Source organism: Cervus canadensis, chromosome 19 (assembly GCF_019320065.1).
Source record: "Cervus canadensis isolate Bull #8, Minnesota chromosome 19, ASM1932006v1, whole genome shotgun sequence".
In the NCBI taxonomy this organism is placed as follows: domain Eukaryota; kingdom Metazoa; phylum Chordata; class Mammalia; order Artiodactyla; family Cervidae; genus Cervus; species Cervus canadensis.
Genome location: NC_057404.1, coordinates 60,128,365 through 60,152,976, shown reverse-complemented (window position 1 = coordinate 60,152,976; position 24,612 = coordinate 60,128,365). Strand labels below are relative to the sequence as shown.

The following is a 24,612-nucleotide window of genomic DNA, read 5'->3' as shown; positions in this document are numbered from 1 at the left end:
AGGATGAATGGGCTTCCTCTAGGGGTCATACAAATTGCAAGACTCTGAGGCTTTTCCCTTGTGGAGCCAAGTTGGTACTAGTTCTGTAGTCTGCTCAAACTGCTTCCTTCAATTATTCTAAAAGAAGAACCTTCTGCATGTATATTTGTGCTAGAAAAAACAAATAGACTGAAGTAAAATTATATCTCTTCTGGTTTTTTATTTGCATTACTCTAATAGGTACAAATACTATTTTTAAAAAGTAACTGAATTGACTTTTTACTTTCCATTAATGGCAATAGTCAGATTTTCAAATAATAGAATAAAATAAGCCCAGGTTAAACATCAGGGTAATAAAACAGAAAGCAGAAACAATGTGGCTTCATTATGCTAAAATGTTAAAATAACTTACTATCAAACAATGAAGCAGGGATTTTTCTTTCTTTCCTTTCCTTTTTTTTTTTTTTTTGTATACAAGGAAAGAAATAGAGAAACCCAGGTTAGGCATTAGGGAAAAAATTCTTGAATGTAAAGGCTATCATGCAAAAAAGGTGCATTATAAAGTGTTCTTCCCAGAAAAGCTTAATAAAAATAGTTAACATTCATGTAATTTATATACTCAGTTGCTCACCAAACATAAAACAATGCCAAATTAGTCTAAAGTAATGCAAAAAATAGCTGTATGAATAAATAATTTATGTGTCAATATAATGTAAATTATTAAACCATCTTTCAATGGATGATTTAAATGAAAACTAACTGAAATCAAGCAGTAAACAAGTGATATATACATTTAGACACACACACACATACACTCAAACACTGGAGTTTCTATTTTGCTAAAAATATATTCAGGAGAAAACTAAACTGTAACACACTAAAATTCTCATTATAATTACCTCTGGATTTTAAATACATAAATTTTATTTTCTTTATATTTCTGCATGTCTATTTGTTTGTTCTGTATGTTAATCAGGATGTTTTGGACTGCAAATAAAAGAAAATTCATCTCAACTGGCTGAACAATAAGGGAGATGTACCACTTCACATGAAAGCGAGTCCAGAGGTAGAGCAATAATGGGCAGTAAATTCTATAGTTGAATGATTTCACCATGGACTGGCGTTCTTTCCTTTGGATTACTTCATCCTCCTCAGCACGGCTCTGTTTTTGTTCTTACCGTGGTACCTTTGTGCAAATAAGATGACTACACTATCTCTAAGCACTGCAACTCAAACAATATTCAAAAGCCAAGAGAGGAAAGGAAAATATATACTTTTCTCAAACCCTTTATGAAAGTGAGGAAAATCTTAGACCACCCCCCACCTGACCCCCCCGTGGCCAAAATGGGTTGTATGCCCATTTTATAACTCATCATGGACAAGGGGAATGAAATTCAAAATATTGACCTAAATTAATGAAATCCAATCCTAGAGCTGAGAAGGATCCTAAACATCCCTGAAGAACATGTCCATCCAATACCTAACATACCAGGTTTCTGCTTGGAAGGAATAACACCCAGTAATACCTAAATAAACAGAATTATTCTATATGCAAAGGATGATATTATTATTTCTCTACTGCTGGTACAACAAATTACCACAATCTTAGTGGTTTAAAAGAACACACATTTATACCTTACAGTTCTGGAAGTCAGGTGTTTAAATGGGTCTGCAGGGCTGCATTCCTTCTGAAGGCTCTAGAAAAGAATTTGTTTTCTTGCCTTTTCCAGTTTCTAGAGATTGCCTACATTCCTCGGCTCAAAGTCCTGCATCATTCTAATCTCTGCTTCTGACACTCCCGACTATACATATACTTGTGATTAAGAAAGTCCAGCCAGATAATAGAGGATCATCTCCCCAGCTCTGGATCCTCAACTTGGTCACATCAGCAAAATCCCTTTTGCCAAGTAAAGTAACATAATCACAGTTCGTAAGGGTTAGGATATAGACATCTTTGAAGGACCACTATTCTGTTTTATCACATAGAATTAACACGACTTAATATTGCACAGTGACTTATCATAAAAATGCCAATTATCTCCAAAACAATACATAAATTGAATACAATACCAATCAAAATTTCAGGGGAATGAACATTTTTGGGGGGCTTCCCAGGTGGCACTAGTGGTAAAGAATCTGCCTACTAAGGCAGATGACTTAAGAGACGCAGGTTCCATCCCTGGGTCAGGAAGATCCTTTGGAGGAGGGCACAGCCACCTCCAGTATTCTTGCCTGGAGAATCCTATGGACAGAGGAGCCTGGTGAGCTGTGATGCACAGGGTCGCAAAGAGTTGGACACAACTGAAGCAACTTAGTATGCACAAACTTATTTTTAAACGCTCATGGAGAAATAAAGGTTCCTACACAGCTAAATCAACTCTGAAAGAGAAGGTCAAAGAAATGAGGGGCTTTCCAAATACAATATTTAGATATCCTAAAAAGTCTTTTCAATAAACACTATAGCACTGGTGTGGGCTTAGACACTAAACAATGTTTCAAAATAGAAAGAAAAGAAAATGGGAAGTGGATTTATAATTTTTCTTTTTTTCCCCCAGTTTCATTGAGATAAAAGGTGTAAAACATGACTTGAAACAAGTATATATTATAGAATAATTACCACAATCAATATAGTTAGCATCTATCACCTCACAAGGACCTACTGTATAGCACAGGGAACTCTATTCAATACTCTGTGATACTTTATTTTATGCGTCAACTTGAATGGACCATGGGGTGCCCAGATGTCTGGTTAAACATTACTTCTGGGTGTGTCTGGGTGTGTTAAACATTACTTGAGGGTGTTTCCAGAGGTGATTAGTATTTGAATTGATGAACTGAGTAAAGCAGATGGCCCTTTTCAGTGTGGCTGGGCATCATCTGTCTGTTGAGGGCCTAAATAGACAAAAGGCTGGAGGAAGGTTGAATTTTTTCTCTGCCTGACTGCTTGAGCTGAGAAACTGCTCTTCTGTCCTCAAGACCCCTGGTTCTCAGGCCTCCAGATTCAGACTGAAATCTGCAACGTTGGTTCTGGGGCTCTCCGGCTTTTGAACCACCAGTACCACATGCTTTCTTGGTCTCTGACTTCCAGACAACAGACTGTGGGACTTCTCAGCCTCCATAATCATGTGCGTGTCGATTCCTCACGATAGATCATACACACACACACACACATACTATGGGTTCTGTTTCCCAGCAGAACCCTGACTAACATGCTTGTCTTTCAACTCTTTACCTGCACGGCCCTCACTGACTGCTGCGCTTCTGCAACATCATGGAAGTCTATCTCTGCCCGCCTCTGCTCTCTCTTTCCTTCACCCCTGTTTGGGCCTTGTGGGCTTCCCAGGTGATGCAAATGGTAAAGAACATGCCTGTCAGTGCAGGAGACACAGGTTTGATCCCTGGGTCAGGATGATCCCGTGGAGGAGGGCATGGCAACCCACTCCAGTAATCCTGCCTGGTAACTTCCATGGACAGAGGAGCCTGTCAGGCTACAGTCTATGGGGTCACAAAGAGATGGACACAACTGAACAACTGAGCACACACATACGCACACATCATATTTTTCTTTTTACTGCAGTAATAAAAATAGTCAGAGAGCTATGTGGCCTGAGGCAAAAAACCATGTAAGATAGCCATTTTTCCATGCAGCCACTACTTGCGTCTTTTGGCATAATCTCATCTCAATCTCTTCCCTTTGCCTTTGTCATGGTCTATTCCACACTCAAATTAAAAGATGCTTGCTCTTTAGAAGAAAAGCTATGACAAACCTAGACAGTGTACTAAAAAGCAGATACATCACTTTGCCAACAAAGGTCTGTATAGTCTAAGCTCTGGTTTTTCCAGTAGTCACATATGGATGTGAGAGTTGGACCATAAAGAAGACTGAGCACCGAAGAATTGACACTTTTGAACTGTGCTGTTGGAGAAGATTCTTGAGAGTCTTTATCTCCTTGGACTGCAAGGAGATCAAACCAGTCAATCCTAAAGGAAATCAGTCCTGAATATTCATTGGAAGGACTGGTGGTGAAGCTGAAGCTCCAATACTTTGGCCACCTGATGCGAAGAACTGACTCATTGGAAAAGACCCTGATGCTGGGAAAGATTGAAGGTGGGAGGAAAAGGGAAGAACAGAGGATGAGATGGTTGGATGGCATCACCGACTTGATGGACATGAGTTTGAGTAAACTCTGGGAGACAGTGAAGGACAGGGAAGCCTGGTGTGCTACAGTCCATGGGGTCGCCGAGAGTTGGGCCTGACCGAGCAACTGAACAACAACAATTCCACACTCACACGTTCCAAAATGAATACAAACTTCTACTTTAGTAGCAACCCAAATCAATTTTTTAAAATTAACTGTGTTTCATAGAAATTGAATCATCAATTCTTTCAGTTTAATAATCCAGTCCTGAGAGGTAGCTGACACAGAGTATTGCCACATGTAGTGACGGAACATAACCATGATGCTGCTGAGTTCTGATGGGTTTGGTTTGCTTGTGGGCAACTGTACTTGGTCTAACTTGATCTCCTTTACAGTAGCAGTTTTGACCATGACCTACAATAGGAAATATTTTTATTTACTCACACACACATGAAATTTAATTTCTTACTACATGTATGTATACATATATGACTACACTTACACATACACACACAACCAAAATTTTACTATGTAAATGCTCTTTGAAATTCTCTATTCTATTTCAGCTTTTTTCAAGAATTGCTAATCCTGACGCACAAATGACTAATTAACAGGTTGCAACTTCTAGTTTGAAATTCACCCTCCAGAATAGTAATATCTCTGCTTCAGAATAAAGTTCAAACTCCTTTGTATAGCACTAGAAGGCTCTTCATGATTCTCTTTTCCTGTCCAGCTTCATCTCTCACCACTTTCTCTTTGCATGCTAACCTTTAGGAATACAGAGCTACTCACATTTTCCAGGAAAACTGCTCTTTCCTTAAAATCTTACACAACATAAACTGTGTACTGTTCACCCTTGTATTTGAGTTCAGTATAATGATTAGCATAAACCAGGGATTCAAAAAATATTAGGTGAATCAGTAAGTAAATGAATAAATGAACCAAGGAAAAATTACATAAAAACCTATTCAAAGAATGTACTTTGACAATAACATTCCACAGATTTCACTCTGCAAATGTAGGTTTACGCTACAGAAAGGCGAAAAAGCACTCAATAACCTAGAGATTTACTAAGGAAAGTTATAACTTCTGGAAACTAGAGTGAACAGTTTCATAAAAGCTTATTTACTTTGAGGAAATGTTCCCCCATTTAATTTGGTTCAGCTGGATTTTGGCCATCAACAAATCAGACAGACAAATAAAGTTGATTGTGTATTAAATTCCACACCTCCTTGGTATAATGATGACTTGGAAAAATGAGCTGTAATAGCATAAGTCCTGGTTACTGTAGTAACTGCTTCTGTGGTATAATAGACAATCAAAGAGAAATATTTAGCTTGTCTATTTGCTAACAAAAAATGGTTAGTTAAAATGCCTATTACCATCAGTGAAAATAATCTGTCCCAAAGTGGAACACAGGAACGGTGCATTAGAGATCAATGGTGTATTAGAGATCAATAATGTATTTGAGACCTATGGGTCTCAAACTTCCTTGTGAATTTGGATCACATGGACAATTTTGTTAAAATGCACATTCTGATTCACTAGGTCTGGAACAGAATCTGAGACTGCATTTCTAACAAGGTTCCAGATGATACGATGCTACAGGTCTATTGTCCAGACTCTAAATAGCAAGTTCAGGTCAGTTCAGTCACTCAGTCATGTCCAACTCTTTGTGACCCCATGGACTGCAGCACACCGGGCCTCCCTGTCTATCACCAACTCCTGGAGTTTACCCCCAAACTCATGTCCACTGAGTCGGTGATGCCATCCAACCATCTCATCCTCTGTCATCCCCTTCTCCTGCCCTCAATCTTTCCCAGCATCAGGGTCTTTTCAAATGAGTCAGGTCTTCACATCAGGTGGCCAAAGTATTGGAGCTTCAGCTTCACCATCAGTCCTTCCAATGAATATTCGGGACTGATTTCCTTTAGGATGGACTGGCTGGATCTCCTTGAAGTCCAAGAGACTCTCAAGAGTCTTCTCCAACACCACAGTTCAAAAGCATCAATGCTTCAGCACTCAGCTTTCCTTATGGTCCAACTCTCACATCCATATATGCCTACTGGAAAAACCATAGCCTTGACTAGACAGACCTTTGTTGGCAAAGTAATGTCTCTGCTTTTTAGTATGCCATCAAGGTTGGTCATAACTTTTCCTCCAAGGAGTAACAGCCTTTTAATTTCATGGCTGCAGTCAGCATCTGCAGTGATTTTGGAGCCCCCCAAAATAAAGTCTGTCACTGTTTCCACTGTTTCCCCATCTATTTGTCATGAAGTTATGGGACCAGATGCCATGATCTTAGTTTTCTGAATGTTGAGCTTTAAGCCCAACAAGCAAGAAAAGCATTATTTAAGCCCAAATAGCAAGAAAAGCACACAATTTTTATTTTATTATTTTTTGCAGACATCTATATTTAATGTCTACATTTTAAAAGTGGAAAGTTTGAGAAACAAAATTACAACTACAAAAGCCTCACATTGGCATTACTGACCCGAAATACTAGCGTTTCTAATATAATAGTTTTTGTAAGACTACGGGATCATCATGTATGAAGCATTCATGAAAAGTACACAGTTTATTGAAGATGTTCTCTTTTGATCCTAGGCAGCATTACTTTCCATTTCAAATATTTGTGTTACCAAGGTAACTGGGCCACAAGCGGGTCCTATGACCACTTGACCTAATGACTTGTGCTGGAACTGTTTCAGCCAAACAGCAGCCCTTCCTCCCTCCACAGAATTTCAAATTAAAAGGAACCAGTACTATTCTTCCCAGAATAAGATATCTTCCAGTTACCAGTGATGTAGTCATTTTTCATTTACATCAGGAACTTCAGTTGTCGTCAGTTCTCTATATTGCTACCACCTAGAACTGAAACATCTTAAAAAGATATATAAAAGTCACATGGAACCCAAACAGCTCACTATACTATTTTGGCTCATATTCCTCTAACTTAACTTTTATTTATTTATTTATTTCTGTTAGATATCCTTCAAGTTTTTAATGGAAGATAATCAAATCCCAGTCTCATAGAGTCAGCTTCCCATGTGTCAGTAACATCTATAAGTCAAGAGTTTTTGACAATAATAGAAAAAAGTGGGTGTAGTTTTCCCCCAGTTCCTTTCCTTGATTAAGGTTTTTTTGTTTTGTTTTGTTTTTGCTATATACCTTTTTCCAAGGAGAGAAAAAATGGGGAATGTATATACAGATGTTTTAACTAAAGAGAAATTCTTTCTCTGGAATGTTTACTACAATAAAGACTATTTAAAGTGAAGTCTGTCAAGGATAAAAAGCAAATCCAATTTAGATAACTCACCAAGGTTTATACTTATCTGACATGAAATTCCCATCATAATTATTGAATTAACTCTGCAAATTATCACAGAGAAGAGTTCTTCCAAAGACTTGAGAATTTCATAGATAAATTTAAAGGAAACAAATTAGTCAATTAACCTCACAAGCCTGGTCTATTTTGCAGCCTCCAGGAATTTTCCAAGGAAGGAGCCCACACTACATCCTGCTTCACATGTCAATCTCGCCACAACATGGCCCTGCCCTTCTCTCTGAGTCTGCAGAAGGAGAGGCCCTGCGTGGGTCTCATGACCCTGCCCCTTCCCCCACAGCCCTTTGCTGACTGGATATTGGGCCCAAAGTCAAAGTCAAGGCCAAAGTCAAAGCATACTGTGCCCAAAATCAAAGCTTCTCTTTGGGCTAAGACCTAGTAAATTAAATGAAGATACAGTATCAAATGAAGCTAGAGGACACACAGAAAAGACATAAGCAACAGTGGAGACCACAGGATTTTGAGAAAATAGAAAACCTAAAGATGAATAAATAGAATAGGATGAGTTTTCCTAGCTTGGTTCTCTCTTCAACACTTCACTCCTTAACTAAGGAAAATATTTGCTAGATATTTCCCTCTAGGGGCCATTTTATTAACCAGATTGTGTGGGATAAGTGGGGGGGGGGTAGATATTAAGATGGGGTATTTGCATGAATAAGACTGAGATTTAAAGGAGAGAGAGAGGAAATGGGAGAAGGAAAGGGACAGAAGAAAGGGAACAGGTGGAGAGAGAGAAGACAAAAACAAGCAGGAACAGGAGAACAGTGAAGAAAGACAAAAAGGGAAAAGACTGGCCAGTCTGGAGAAAGGAAAGGACCTAAAGAGCAAGAATGTCCACGATATAAGTGGAACATACTCAAGATTACTGGAACGTAATCAAGGGAGTGTCTCTTGGGGAAGGATGGGGAGTGTAGCACAAAGGAGTTGAGGAGTCTAGAGGTCCAGGATTACCAAGGGGGAGGGCAAGAGTCAGTGGGAGGGCTTTGCATTAATATAAGACGCAACGTTGTGTCTGCAGTACAGATGGCCTGAAAAAGACACCTGAGACTTGCAAGTTGAGAAGAGTCTTGTGGGACATGACAAATTGTGACAGAAAACACCTGAGTGGAAGAGAAGAAAGGGGTTTTAAGAAATAACCTTGTGAAAAGTGAGTTAAAACCTTAAAATTTTTTTTAAAGTATGCAAGTAAAATTTTAAATTATTTTACATGAGTGTTGGGTTACTGGACTAAGTTTCTTAGAATTTGATGCTGTACCTAGCCTGGGCTACCTAGAACACTAGGATTTATTCAGGCTACCAAGAGTAAAGCAGAAGGCAGAAGATACAAGACAGTAGAAAGACTTAATAAACCAAAAGATTAAACACTGTGATAGTAAAAAGCAATCAGATTTAAACAGCAGGCCTTTCAATTGCTGAAGGGAAGCAAAGTCACATTTGTGGCTAAGCTCTGGAGATTCATGACTTCTCATGGTGTGCTCCACAAGGCTGCCTCTTTAAGACCCACTTCAGTTTCCATGAGATCTAGCTGTCACCATCCTTAAATTCAACACAGAAGCCCTTTTCCTTTATTTCCTCCCCTAAACTCCAATTATTTGAGGTAAACTGAATCTTTGCTCATTGCGACTGAAAAAGCAAAAGTCAATGCAATCTCATTCTTCTGCACATCACAAAAATAAATACAACTTATTCCTTAAAAGCCTCAAACATCAGTGCAATGATAGATAGATGATATACATTAATTCATTAAAAATATTTATTGATAACCTCTTACATGATATTAAGAACTTTCTATTGCTGGGCAACAAACTAAGTGCTGGATAAACAAGACAGATGAAATCTTTGATCTTATGGAACTTACATTCTAGTGAAAGCATTAGTCGCTCAGTAGTGTCTGACTCTTTGAGACCCCATGGACTGTAGCCTGCCAGGTTCCACTGTGCACAGAATTCTCTAGGAAAGAATACTGGAGTGGGTTGTCATGCCCTTCTCCAGGGGAATCTTCTGGATCCAGGGATCGAACCCAGGTCTCCTGTATCGCAGGTGGATTCCTCACTGTCTGAGCCACCAGAGGAGCCCACTCTAGTGAAAGACACCAAATACATACACACACACACACACACACACACACACACACACACACACGTATGCTTGCTTGCTAAGTTGCTTCAGTCACGTCTGGCTCTTTACGACCCTATGGACTGTGGCCCACCAGGCTCCTCTGTCCATGGGATTCTCCAGGCAAGAATACTGGAGTGGGTTGCCATGCCCTCCTCCAGGGGATCTTCCTGATGCAGGTATCGAACCTGTGTCTCTTATGTCTCTTGCATTGGCAGGTGGGTTCTTTACCACTAGCACCACCTGGGAAGCCCATATATATGTGTATATATATATGCAAATAAATTGTGTCTTCAAAGTCATAAAGTTTAGATATGTTATTTCTCCAACACTGAAAATCTAACTTGAATAATGTGCTGGCTGAACTATGAGCTGTTTTAGCATCCTGCACACACAGTGTGAAGATATACATTTTAAACCTAATGATTCTATTTATAGGTAATGTGAAATTTTCAACAGAATCTATATCTTACTCAAAGTGTTATTTTATTTCATTAAGTGTCACTTACTTTGCTTTAAGCGCTAGATCAGGGGTAATTTCTAAGCCTCCATCACTGTTCTTGCAAAGAAAGTAAAACTGTTCTCTTAAAATGAATTTACTACTATTTCTTTCACAGAGTCCACATAAGACAATCCTTGCTTGGACCAGTTTCATATTGATACTAAGACTACAGTTTGATCCAATAAAATTCCTCCTCTTAAAAAGAAGTCCTTTAATAACTGTGGATATTACAGGAAAGCAAAAGTTTTAAAAAGCCAAGCATGGGGTTTCATCTGTAGATTAACCTGACAGGTCCTTCTGTATCTCAATCAGTATGGGCTCTGTGTGTGTATTAGTAGTCCAATTGTTAGTGGACTGGTGGGAAGAGCTACTGAGAGTCATTTTGCAGGAGTCTGAACATGAGTTTTCATGACCCAGAGTTTAAGCAAGCTCCAGGAGATGGTGAGGGACAGGGAAGCATGGCATGCTGCAGTCCATGGGGTCGCAAAGAGTCGGACATGACTGAGCAACTGAACAACAACAACTTCTCTTCAAGGTTTCTGAGGAAAAGATCATGGCAATGTTTTCATTTCAGGAAATGTGTCCTCCAGGTCCCAAAACAGCATCTGACATCTAGGGGTCAAACTGGGTGGCCAGTACCATAGGTAAATGTAGCAGAAGTAGATGATGAAGCATAATGCATTGTAGAAACAGTGCCTCTTTCCAGCAGAGCCACTATGCTAAAACCCCAACACTGAAACAGATACCTTCAGATCCTGGAACCATCAGTTCCTACCTGTATGAGTTTGGGCAATTTATTTAATGTGATGATGACAAATTGTAAAAAAAAAAAAAAAAAAAAGCTACACATTTCTTCCATGACTCTGCAACTCCCTGCACCCACCCGTAGCAACGTGACTATGCCACTTCTCTCATCAAGTCACGAGATCTCTATTCCTCCATTCTTTGAATCTGGGCTGGTGCTGTGACATGCTTTATCATAGAAGTGACACCTTCACAACTTCCAGTCCTGGTCTCAAGGAGTCTTCAAGCTTCTGCTCTCACTCTCCTAGAACGTGATGCTTTCGCACAAGGAATTCTGGGTTATCCTACTAGATAAGGAAACTGCATGACCAGAGATGACCTGTCTCCACTGAGGCCATCTCAACAGTGAACCTCCATTAGGCTCCTAGAGGACTGGGGTCTCATGAGTGAGACTGAGCTGTGTGCTCAGTCACTCAGTCACATCTGACACTATGACCCCGTGGACTGCAGCCCACCAGGCTCCTCTGTCCATGGGATTTCCCAGGCCACAATACTGGAGTGGATTGCCATTTCCTACTCCAGGGGATCTTTCCCACCCAGGGATCAAACCCAAGTCTCTTGTATTTCCTGCACTGGCAGGAGGATTATTTACCACTAATGCTACCTGGAAAGCCCAGGTGAGACTAGCAAAAAACTGCCCAGCTGAACCAGGCTAAAACTACCAACCCACTGAATCATGAGCAAACAATCAGTGTGTTTGTTAATCCACCAGTGTGAGTAGTTATGCAGAACAGATAACTGATACATAGCACCATTTCTTTGTCCCTTCATTTTCTCCCATGTAAAATGGGGATAATAATAGACCTGCCACATAGAAAGCTCTATATTAAGAGTTTGATATTCATTTCAGGAATATTCTCTCTTCTCTACAGAGCTGATGAGATTCTAGCATCCAGAATTCCCTGTGCTAAGTTGCTTCACTCGGTCTGACACTTTGCGACCCTGGGGACGGTAGCCCGCCAGGCTTCTCTGACCATGGGATGCTCTAGGCAAGAATATTGGACTTCAGGGGTGGTAGAGGGGAAGGTTTGCTTTGAGCTTGTAGCACTTGTGAAAATAAAAGCAGTTGGAAAGCAGAAAAAAAAAAAAAGAATATTGGAGTGGGCTGCCATGCCCTCCTCCAGGGGATTTTCCTGACCCAGGGATTAAACCTGCATCTCTTACATCTTCTGCATTGGCAGGTGGGTTCTTTACCACTAGTGTTACCTGTGAAGCCCCAGAATTGCCCAGATCGCAGCAAATCTCACATGCCAGCAAGAGAGAGTAAAGGACAGCAGTCATGAAACTGATGTCATTGCTTCACCATGGCCATGACGCTGGTCATGTTCCTATCAAGTTGAGGTGCCTGATGTGCCTTGTCATGCCATCAGCTGGGCAGCAGGGATGTTCACAAGGTAACCAGCAGCACAGATTCATAATCAAGGGAGGTTCAGTTGGGGTGGGATGGGGAGGGTGGCACAGAGGAGTTGAGGGACCTTAAGACTCTGTATTACAAGAGGGGGCACGATTCAGTGGGACAGCTTGGCACTGACAAGGGCATGGCAACACTGTGCCTGCAGCCTGGAGTGGCCTGGAAAGACGCATGAGTCTTGCATGGAATTACAAAAATCTGTATCAGCCCCAACAAATTTTTTACCACTTAATTCTCCTCTAGGGATATATTAAATATTATTGCTTCTGAGACAAAAGAAATCAAGCACTCTTTTATTTTCTGAATACAAATGATTAGTTTGAATTTTTATAACAGTTTGCATGTAGAAGTGAATATCTTCAAGATTTTAATAACAAAAACATCAATGGGCCAGATTATTTGTATCCTGTTTTATATAAACACATTATCATATGTATCTGAGATATTAGTAACATGGTACATACAGCCTTTTAATTCTATCATCCTTATTGGTTATAAAACCATCCTACACACAATGTAGAATGCACCTAACATTTTAAAGAATTTATTGAGGACACTGGCTTATATTATTATATAAATTTCATGTGTACACTATATTTTGACCTCTGTGTACACTACAGTGTCTGTTGGTGTTGCGCTCAGTCGCTCAGTCATGTCTGACTCTTTGCGGCCCCATGGACTGTAGCCTGCCAGGCTCCTCTGTTCATGGAATTTTCCAGGCAAGAATATTGGAGTGGGTTGCCATTTCCTTCTCCAGGTGGTCTTCCTGACCCAGGGATGGAAACCATGTCTCTTGCATCTTCTGCACTGGCAGATGGACTCCTTCCCACTGAGCCACCTGGGAAGCCCACACCACAGTGTGCTTACCACCAAAAGCTTAGTTGCTACCCATCACCATATAGTTGACCCACTTCACCCTCCTCCCTTCTGCTCTGGTAACCACTATTCTCTCCTATATATCTATGTGTTTGTTTTTTGTTTGCAGCTGTGAATAATAGTCTGCTTCCTTTCATCAGGTAGCCAGGAAGTGTCAGGTTCTTTAACGTGAGGTCATTTATTCTCGCAGCAGCCCTGTAAGGTGGGCCTAGGTTTTCCCAAGCCTATAGACGAGGAAACTACAGCAAAGAGAAATTAAAGAAATCTCCTAACATTAAACACTGTGTTTGCCAACCTATAATGTTTGCAAATAGCTCAATTTCATAAAGAAAAGGGTTTCTTTTTAAAAATAAACACTTCACAAATGTATTCGAAGGCACTTTGAAGTTTTATAGGTGGAAACATGTAAATACTAGCTGCTTCATACTGAAATCCAATGGGAAATCACAAGAACGGGATATACATTAGTATTTTTGTTAAAATATAGCATGATGTAAAAACTTCACCTTTGTTGTAGTTTCGGAGGCCACATTGACCACTGTGGCGTAGCATCATCCATTTTTAACTTATTCGCTTGGTCTACTAATAGGACCAGATAGAATACAAAGAAATGCAACTTATAACCTAGTTAATACAGGATAAACAGTGGAACAGAATTAGAAACAAGGTAGTGTGGCTCTAAACTACACCCTCATTTTCACTGCACCAAACTACCTCATCTATTTCTCCCAGGATATGACAACATGTTATCTTTTAAGGAGACCTCTATTAGTCCTTAATAAAGTTAAACCTTTCTGGAATGAAAAGTAATGTATTTATCAGAAACCCAGCCATAAGAAGAACAAATTTAGTTTTGCATAGATAGATAAATATAATAAACACTTACTTGAGTACTTCAGAATCAGTCATTACAAGTCTTTAGCTTTAAGACAGGAAAGGAGATAAGTTTAGCTTCTGCTGAATCCTTTTGAGACCCTGTCTGAGGGGGAATGGCCAAGATGAAGACCTGTTCACTGACCTTTCAGTAATTCCTTAGCAGGACTTCCCTGGTGGTCCAGTGATTGGGAATCTGCCTTCCACTGCAGGGGATGTGGGTTTGCTCCCTCGTCCAGGAACTAAGATCCCACATGCTGTGGAGCAACTAAGCCTGTGCGCCACGACTACTGAGCCTGTGTGCTCTAGAGCCCGTGTTCCAGAACAAAAGCAAGCCCACGTGCCGCCAAGAAGACCCACTGCAGCCGAAATTAAACAAATCAGTCTTGTAAGAAACTCCTTAGCAGGAGAAGGCATCGCTCCAGCACCGGGCTGGGGGTGGGGCGAGTAGCTGCGTGGAGGCTGGTCCATCAGGGAGCATGTGAATGTGATAGCAACAGGGAGAGAGACTGGCGAGGTGAGCAGGCGGAAGCGGAGAGAGACGCGCGAGGCGAGCGGGCGGAAGCGGAGAGAGACGCGCGAGGCGAGCGGGCGGAAGCGGAGAGAGACGTGAGAGGTAAGCAAGCGAGGCTCTTCAAAACTCTGGTTGAGCCTGCTCCCACAGTACCTAGTCCAGAGTTTATGCCTGTGGGAGGGCATCAAAGAAACCAAAGACAGAGGCCTTATGTTTGGGAGCTCATAGTTCCCATTAGCTGGACTCAGTCCAGTAGACACAGGTAGGCAACCCTGTCAAGTGCGTTTATCTGCCTCACACGTCTTCCTTCAGGACAACATCCTGTCAAGATTTCTGTGTTCCCAAGCAGCAGTGTGGTGGCTAAGAATCCGCCCGTATTCCCACCACAGTTGTTAGGTTGGCTTGTCACACTTTCACAGATTCCGTCAGTAAGATTCTGTCAGACAATTAACAGAAACAAGCGACAGCGCGAGATCAACATGGCGTCAGCCCCCTATGTCTCTAGCCCCACTGGAATACCTCAGACCTGAAGGGCCACTGACCAACGGCACAGACAGCGGGCGCTCTGCAGGGAAGGATCCCCCCGGCACAACTTAAAGTATGGCCAAACAGTTTTTACAGACTTACACAAACGCCCGTAGCTGGACCTTAAGTGGGAACCTGGAAGGAAGTCCCGCGTTTAACTAAAACCAAACTAGAGGGATAGATGACAGTCAGTCTCCCATGCGACGGAATGAAACCACCTCACAGTGGCTGCTCACTGGGATTTTCTCTCTCTGCTCCAAGAGCCGTCACCCAGCGTTCTGCCAAGACTCAGTCAGACAGTGGTTGCTGTGCTGTGCTCAGTTGCTCAGGCACGTCCAACTCTTTGTGACCCCACGGACTGTAGCCGCCAGGCTCCTCTGTCCATAGACTATACAGTCCATGGGATTCTCCAGGCCAGAATACTGGAGTGGGTGGCCTTTCCCTTCTCCCGCAGATCTTCCCAACCCAGGAATCGAACCAGGGTCTCCTGAATTGCGGAGAATTCTTTACCAGCTGAGCTATCAGGGAAGCCAAAAATACTGGAGTGGGTGGCTATTTCCTCCTCCACAGGATCTTCCCAATCTAGGGATCAAACCCATGTCTTCTGCGTCTCCTGCACTGCAGGCGAATTCTTTACCACTGAACCACTGGGGAAGCCCCAGATGGGGAGGTTAAGCCTTGCCTTTGTGTCCTCTGTGAAGACCTATGTGCAAGGTTGCCAGGATGCCAGGGTGTAACTGTCCCTGCATCTCCCCACAGTGGTTGTACTCAAGCCAAGTCATTCAGGTAGGGCAGACCCCGCTCTTCCGTCTCCCCACTGGCATGTGTATATGACTGATCTTTGAGCAGAGGATTTTGAAGCATGGGCCACGATAATTGATTCTATCGGTAAGAGAATGATGCTAAGCTGCCTCAAGTCCTCAGAGTATTTTACAGCTACCAGGAAGGATTCTCTCTCATCTTCTGATATAGATAGGATTTTTTTCTCAGTTTTTTTTTTTTTGAAAATTTTTTATTGTAAAGTATCTGTAACATAAAATTTGCAGTTTTAACAATTTTAAAGTATGCAGTTCAGTGGCATTAATTACTTCACAATGTTGTGCGACTGTCACTACTGTTGCCAAAATGTTTTCATCCTCTCAAACAGAAACCTGTACCTATTAAGCAATAACTCTCTTTCCCTTTCCTTTCAGCTCCTAATAATGTCTAATCTATTTTCTATCTCTTTGAACTTGCATATTCTAGATAGGCGAATATAGTGCTTCAGCCACTCAGTAGTGTCTGACATTTTGCAACCCTTCGGACTGTAGCCCACCAGCCTCCTCTGTCCATGGAATTTTCCAGGCAAGGATACTGGAGTGGATTGCCATTTCTTTCTCCAGGGGATCTTCCAGACCCAGGGATCGAACCCATGGCTCGGGTCTCCTGCATTGGCAGGTGGGTTCTTTACCACTAAGGCCACCTGGAAAGCCCAGGCAAATATAAATGAAACCATATGATTTATCTTTTGTGTATGGCCTATTTCACTTAGCATAATGCTTATTATCAGAACTTGGCTCATTATATGTATGTACTATACTTTGTTCATTTATCTTGAGATAGGGTGTATTTAAAAAAAATGAAAGCCTATAGCTCCAGGGACTATCTTACACATACTTGATGAAAAACATCCCAAGAATGAGACCACAATATAGAAGAAAGTGAAGCTGGGCACAGAGGGAGATTGCCAATGCCCTGGAGCCATTGTTGGAGGACCTAGGGCCAGCTGTGCCAGAAGCTAATCCTAATCCTGAGCTTTTCAGTTCTGTGGAGATATTCCCCACTTTTCTTAGTTTAAATTGGGTTTCTCTACTTGCAAACAGGAATCCTAATAAACCAACCACTTGTCAAAGAACATGCTGAGTTATATTCCAGAAAAGCAAATTAAAAGAAGATTCTTTTTATTCTATGTGAACAATAAAGTTTTTCAAACTTTCTCATTTTAAAATCCTTTCCTTATTTTAACTGTAAAATGTTTTTGTCTTAAGTAGAGAGAATATTTTATACAAATCCCATTGCTGTTACTGCCAATCTCACCGTCTGAGAAAACTTAGTGATTTTCTGACCCCTGGCATCTTTCTTTCTTGAAGAGTGCAATAATTGATTCCAGGGAAGATCACCCAGAGGCCAGCCCCATGGCACAATTTTTAAATTTTATTTCCAAACTGCTGTTGCTGTTGGGCCTCCCTTTGATTTATTTCTTTTAGACTTTAATGAGACTATTCTTCATCAACAGCTTTGATCATCCATCTGAAAAGATTTTTAAAGGCCCATAATACCGCTGATTTTACATAAATTTCACCATATTTAAATTTCCCCTGGGACTCTGAAGTTTCTGAGCTGTTCTAGAACAAATTATTATTATAAATACAAGTGATATTTTCTAACCACTAGTCAATCAATAATAAAACAATAATATAGACCTGAAGAAGTTCAGTCTAATCTCTCTGTTCTGCACTGGCCCAAAGAATTAAGATCTTATCATCAAATAAAATTTTCACAACTTCTTTTAATAACCCACTTCACAATTCATCAGCTCAAAATCTCTAAAAATCCACCTAAATTTGTCATGCTGTGTTCAGTGAGGGCTCTTTTCCTCCCTTCCTCCCTCCGGTCCTCCTTTCAGTAAAACTGTTCTTTTTCATATGAAATCTTATGCAAAACCCTATCTATTAAAAAGAAAGAAGGGAGTTGTTCTGATGAAGCTTGAGAGCTTTACCTCATCTGTCACAAGTCACCCACCCGCATCGGCCACTATGGCTCGGGGTAAAACAGACTGAAAACCTGGTGTGCTAGTTTAGCGTTAGAGTTCTATTCTCCAGATGAGAGAAAACTTCTTCTAACCTTTCTTTGCATAGCTTAGATCCCAACATTTTTTTTTAAATCATCTTTTACTTCTTTTCAAATCCATTGGGAAAGACTCCAAAAAAAGGGCATCAGTATAGATAAAATTGGCTGTGTACAATAAAAGAATTGCCTCAGAGTTCCATGTTGGACTAAATTTTATGCAACCTACTTCTGTATTTTCTGACCATTCTGACTCCAACTGCTATTTAAAAAAATATAATAGCTACAGTATATTACATTGGTACATGTGACTGGTATCATGCTATTTAAGCACTTTACATACATTCTTTCTTTCACCTTTATAACAGCCCAAGTGTTGGTGCATTTATCCTACATCATTGGTTCTCAACCTTGGTTATAAATTACAATATTTTCTATCAGGAAACTTGAAAATCATATACCCAGGGATCACACTGATACTCAGGGACCAATTAAATCAGAATCTCTAGGGGAAAGGAATCCGGCATCATTTTCAAAACTTCCCAGGTGATTCCTGTGTTTTTCCAAGACTGAGAGCCACTGCTCTAAGAGGAATTCTGATGTTTTACATTTTATCACCCAAGCTGGAAGTCCTCAAGCGTAGACAAAGATATATGCTTCCCTCACTGATGCAGCCATCACCTAGGATATTTTTGGAATTCCTTTTTTTAGAAGAGCTTTTACTCAATTTGCCAACAACCATTAGATAATCCTTTTCATTGCCCTAAGCAGGATTGCAGGGAGAGCCACAGAGCTCTCTGTACACCCGGGGAGACCATCCTTGCCCCCGGCTGTGACTACACCCACAGCAGGATTGAAGTGGGCACAGAGCCCTGCCAGCAAGGGACCACTCCACCCTCTCCCCAGACACTCCCCACCTCACCTTATTAATGCTGAGAGCTATAAAGAAGCCTAGAATTAGAACTGATTTTCTGCCTCCAGTAAAGACCAAAGATCCTGCCTGCCTCAACTAAGGCATGGTGCGGCCAAATAAATAAATAAAATAACCCCTCAGGCCTCAAGTTCACATGTACCTCAGTCACCGTGAAGCCTGTTCTCTTTCACCATCCCTCGCTCCTGGTCCCAATCCAGGCTCATCCCAACTTGACTCAAGCTTCTGCTGCCCAACACTTCCACTGTGCTTTCTCCACTATGCACTCTGGAATCCTGACATCAACAAAATCCTCTGCATTCTCCATCTTTTCTTTGAATGCTTCCTTCCCCTTCTTGCTCTAACTGAAACCTGGCTATTCCACCAGGGCACAGCTTTCTCACCATCTACAATATCCTAATAAACAGAGCGGATACCTAGGAAATGCAGAATACAAGAATGACTTATATGTACTATTAATAATAACTTAGACCCTGGGCAGAGGGACAAAGGAGGGTGAGAGAATGTTAGAGGCTGAGAAGATATTCATGTGTAAATGCCTTCAAATTGAGTGAGGAACTATGGCTTAAGATGATTAGATACTGATTTCAGAGTCATCAGGAAAGTAAGGAACAGTCCTGGCTGTAGCCTTAATGCAGAAATGAATGAGGAAAGAAAAAAAGACTGCATACTAGGCTTCTGTGGATACACATGCAAAAAAATAAGGGTAAGTGAGAATCATTCAAAGGGAAAGCATAAAGAAAGAGACAGAGACATAAAGGAAACAAAGATAGAAGGAAAAGAGAAGTTTACGGGAAAGCTAGAGAAGAGAGCAAAGTGTCCGATAGCATTACTCAGAAGCTCAATTTATTATACTGAATTTAGCTGGAAAAAAAATTTGAACACGCTCAGTCAGTGATTGTGGAGGAACATGTAGATATTGTAAAGAAAGATAAAAGGAGGAGGAGGAGGAAAGAGACAAAATGAAGAAGAGTAGGCTACAGATAAGGAGAGGTAAATTCCCTGGTCCCAAGAACACAGTGGGCAAGCTCACTGCTGGAGTCTGACCAAATAAATCAGAGTAGATCAGAGACAGAACTTTCAAGGCCTTACTGTTAATTGCTATGGTAATAACACAATGATCATCTGTATCAGTGATCAAAGAAAAGTTAGGAGCAAATGTTATTTATTATTTTGGGGGGAAGAGAATCCTCACTCCATATGGGACGAAGTTCTGGGGAGTAGTGTGGGAACAAGTCAATTGACAGGTCAAAGACAGTTGATATCTTATGGTAAGACACAGTATATAAACAGGATTGTACATCAGCTTGCCACAATGCTGGGCAACACCTAGATGCTGAGGATCAGTTGTATCTCATAAATAAACTAAATGTTTATGGATACACTTTATCTTACTGTTATGGATGTGCCATTACTGGACAAAAGGAAACTTAATACCTCTGCTCAGGGGTATGCTGGAAAACAAGTGTCTGGGTTTTTTTAAAGGACAAATATATAGCTAACAATTTCCACGGTTCAAATACACCTGCTATGACTAGTTTCAAGGCAACAACATCATGTCCTGCAGGGAGCTGGGAGAGATGCATACAGTGGCTCTAAGTCAGTACTCCAGAGCATCAGATGCAACCAGTCTGCACTGGGGCTGGCACAGCTGTTTTAAAACTCCCTAAGGAGATTCTTTGTGCAGCCAGGTCTGAGAACCATTACCTAAAGCAGTACCTCTCAAACTTTCTCGTGTGCGTGAATCACTTGAGGATCTTATCAAAGCATAGGCTTTAATTCAGGAGGTGCTCTTGGTCCTGAGCAAGGGAGAGAGTACACTAAAAGAAGAAACACAAGTCATTCCCACGCTACTGTTCTCAGAAATGTCCAAGAGGCTTTGTAGAGAAGACACAAACTGGAGGTCCATGTTGTTGTCGCTCACTCACTCAGTCGTGTCAGACTTTTTGCAATCCCGTGGACTTCATCATGCCAGGCTTCACTTTTCTTCACTATCGTCCAGAATTTGTTCAAACTCATGCCCATTGAGTCAATGACGCCATCCAATCATCTCATCCTCTGTCACCCCCTTCTTCTGCCCTCAACCTTGCCCAGCATCAGGATCTTTTCCAGTGAGTCGGCTCTTCACATCAGGTGATATGTGGCCAAACCCACAGGGAGGTTTGCTTTCACCCAACTGCATTTTATTTTTCAAATCTGAATTAATGCCAACAGCATAAAAATCTGTATTTCTGGATTCTCTGAAATGCCTTCCTTAAATAGTATTCTTGGACTACATCACTTTCTTTCTTTTCTGCACAGTTTGAAGCTCTGTTCCTAAAATGCACTCCATTCTTTTTCTTCTGGAAACAGTCTGAATTACCCTTCAAGATCCCTGCCTTGATGAAACCTTCCTGACTTTTCCATGCTGCAGGGCTAAATAAATTCTCTCTTACCATACCTACCTTTTGCCCAGCTTAGGTTATTTCCTATTCTCTGAGGCCCATAGAGCCACATGTGGGCTTTATTCATTTTTGTATTCTCATAGTAAAATGCTTTGCCAATAAAGGGGATCCTCAATAGCTTTATAAATTAAAAAACTGGGAACTGATTTCAACTCTTAGGTTACATTCCCTTTAACTCTCTTTTTGTAATTCATCAGGGGAGTTTTGCCATTATTATCCTGTCCTATCCTGTGAAGTACAAGTTAATTCTCCTTGTTCCACTATCTCCAGTTGGCTTACAAGCTTTCTTTTCCCTTGAACTTCAATTTTGGTGTTGCTTATTCAATTTATAAGAACATTTATCCTATAAATCTGGTTCCAGATGAACATAGACCATCTCTAAACACTTCTTCATAGAATTAATTCCTTACATATTCATGGAATGATAAATTTTTTCAAAGCACTTTTTATAATACACTTTACCCTCATACTAACTCTGAAATATATGTAAGCAATGTAGTATGCTCTTTCAGCATTTGAAGTTAAAGTGAAATGTTCACCATGAACTAGGAAAACAGAAAGTTCAAAAAAAATCTTTGCAATGCCCACCTAAATCCTCAGGAATGAAGGTCCACCAGGTACTCTTCCCTAGGCATCACTCTCCAATGATAGAGGCTAAAGATTTGCCCCATTCCACTTCCAAGCTTCTAGAATCCCTAATACTTAATTGAAAAATTGAAGTCCAGATATGTTGAATTAACCTGTGTTATTGCCAAAGTAGTAATCCAAGTATTTTGATTCTCAGTGTAAGAACCCACTTTGCTTAATTGCATTTAACTTTATAAATGTTGCTATCATCATCCAGCAATACAAACATGCTTCACAGATCTGTCTTCACAAACATTTAGAAATGAAAACTCCTGTGCCTTTTTCTCAAAAAAAAAAAAAAAAAAAGCTATATGTCATGGTCAAAAGTTTTTCCATTAATTCTGTGTTACAACGGGCAACTTTAAAATACGCAAGTATAATGATTTAAATCAGAGTGCAAAAAAAAGTCAGTAATCCATAAATCAATTTATGACACTGCATTATGTGTTACTTTTAAGCCAATGCTGTGTACTCTAATGTTCGATGCATTTGGGGAAATACATACATTGTAGATGAGATGGGAATCAAAGGTTTTAGCATCATGATCCACTACAATAAATTCAGTACAAATTAATGAAAAAAAAAAACCAGAGACTTAAATTGAGGATCTCAAGTTGGTACTAGTAGGATGAAATAAACACCCACCATAAGAATAAAAGGGATTAGCTCAGGAACGGGTGGAAATAGCAGAGCTTCTCCCTGTTCTCCCTATATTTCCAACTACTTTCTAAGAATTTTTATGTGGTCACAAGAGTACATTCACCCATGAAACTACAGGTACAACCAATGCTTCCTCCTCAGGGCACTCCATAAGCATTGGTAAGAATACAACCCACTACTATTTAGGATTACAAAACACATGCTCTAGCCGTGTGTCTTTGAAAAGACTGGATCATTTGGGAAGAGTTTGGTGTCTATTTTCCCCACTCAACAATGGTTCCAAATGGTTCTCTTCCATTTTTGCTCTCCTTCTAAGGAAGAGAAATTAATCTCTTCTCTTCCAGGGGCACTATGTTTTCTGTATTCCTTCTCCAAGTATGAGTCGGTTTATGTTTTTTTGTTTGTTTGTTTTTAAGAAGGACTAGATTTTTTTTTTTTTCCTGCTAACACATTAGGTTTGTTTTAAAGTTTTAAGTCCATAAATATACGTGCACTACAAATACCTGTATAGGCAACCTGGGGAGTGAGGCTGGAGATAAGAGGAATGAGTTGTTGGGGCTTTTATTATTTGAAATTTTATCTCACTTTTATTCAAAAAATGGGAAAAAGTTCTGATAATTATGGAAAGTGTGTGTTTGGCGCTCAGTCGTGTCCGACTCTTTAAGACCTCGTGGCTCCTCTCCCATGGAATTCTCCAGGCAAGAATATTGAAGTGGGTTGCCATTCCCTTCTCCAAGGGGCTCTTCCCCAACCAGGGAACTATGGAAAAGGAAGCTGAAATAACTGATGTGACTTTCCACCCCACCCAGGGAACTATGGAAAAGGAAGCTGAAATAACTGATGTGACTTTCCACCCCACTGCCCTGAGCCTCTTCTAAGTGCTTCCTAACTTGAGTTTCTAAGCGACAGGAAGAAAAACGGTGGAACGGAAACAAAAGCAGCAAAAACTTATTTCCAAGTGAGAGCAGGTAAGGAAGTTCTGAGAGGCGCTGGATTCATTTGGTAGAGAAAAAAAAAAAAGTAAAGTCAAAAGCGCAGAGTGTGTGTTGCGGTGGGGGGAAGGCTGGGGATTAGGGGAGAAGGAAAGGGCGCGAACTCACCCCCCAGCCAGTTGTCGGAGATGTTCTGTAGCATAGTGACCGGGATGCAGAAGAAGGCGATGAGCAGGTCGCTGAGCGCCAAGGAGCAGATGAAGATGTTGGTGACGGTGCGCATGGCCTTGCTGCGGGTCACCACGTAGACCACCAGCGCGTTGCCAAAGAGTGCCAGGGCGAAGATGAGCACGCCGGTGAGCACGAAGGCCAGCTTGGCGCGCGCGGGCAGCTCTGGGGTGTAGACGAGCGGCCGCAGCCCGTAGAGCGAGATGAACTGCTGACGCGTCAGGTTGTGGTCCCGCAGCAGCCGGGAGAACTGCTCCGGAGTGATGTTGAGCGATTGCATTCTGCGTGCGCCCCGAGCGCCCTCCACCTCCGGGAGCGAGGACTCCCGCGCGGCGGGGCGCGGGCTCCTGGAGGACCGGCCCTGCGGCCGCCTCCCGCCCCTGGAGGCCTCGGCAGCCTCCGCTCCGCGCTCAGGCGCGCGGGAGGGCTCCCGCCAGCACCTCGGGAGGTTCTGGTGGAGGGAAAACAGTGCGGGGCTTTAACTCATAATCAAGAGCCAAAGCAAGGGAGATTAGCTCATTGACCAAAAACGTTCCTAGTTCAAAGTTCGTTTGCTCTTCTCTGAGGCCAGGCGCTGTGGCCGTCCGGAATGCCGGGGCGACAGTCCCCGCGGTGAGGACGCGGCACCGGCTCCCGGGAGCGGCGGAGGGCGGGGCGGGAGCTCGGCTGCGCGCCGCTCACTCGCGGCTTCAGCTCCGGGATCCCGCCTCCGCACCCTCCCGAAACTCCTAAGGGCTTCCCAGTCGCTGGCGCACAGACCCTGTTTGGTGCCCCAGGTCCTGCGTCTGTGTAAAATTGAGTAGCGTGGTTTTCCACAGTCTCACGGTTTCTCCTCTTATGAGATAGTAGGGTTACAGCCAGCCAAGGCAAAATGAGGTTT

General features: G+C 41.6%; 1 protein-coding gene across 1 annotated transcript in view; it reads right to left on the bottom strand.

The window, feature by feature from the left end:
* QRFPR (pyroglutamylated RFamide peptide receptor) overlaps positions 1 to 24,364 on the bottom strand; it is a 51,309-nt gene extending 26,945 nt beyond the window's left edge. The window contains exon 1 of the mRNA XM_043438818.1: positions 23,673 to 24,364. Coding sequence (XP_043294753.1) covers positions 23,673 to 24,012 — 340 coding nt within the window. The 5' untranslated portion in view covers positions 24,013 to 24,364. The remainder of the gene's footprint in view (positions 1 to 23,672) is intronic.
* Between the last annotated feature and the right edge of the window lie 248 nt (positions 24,365 to 24,612).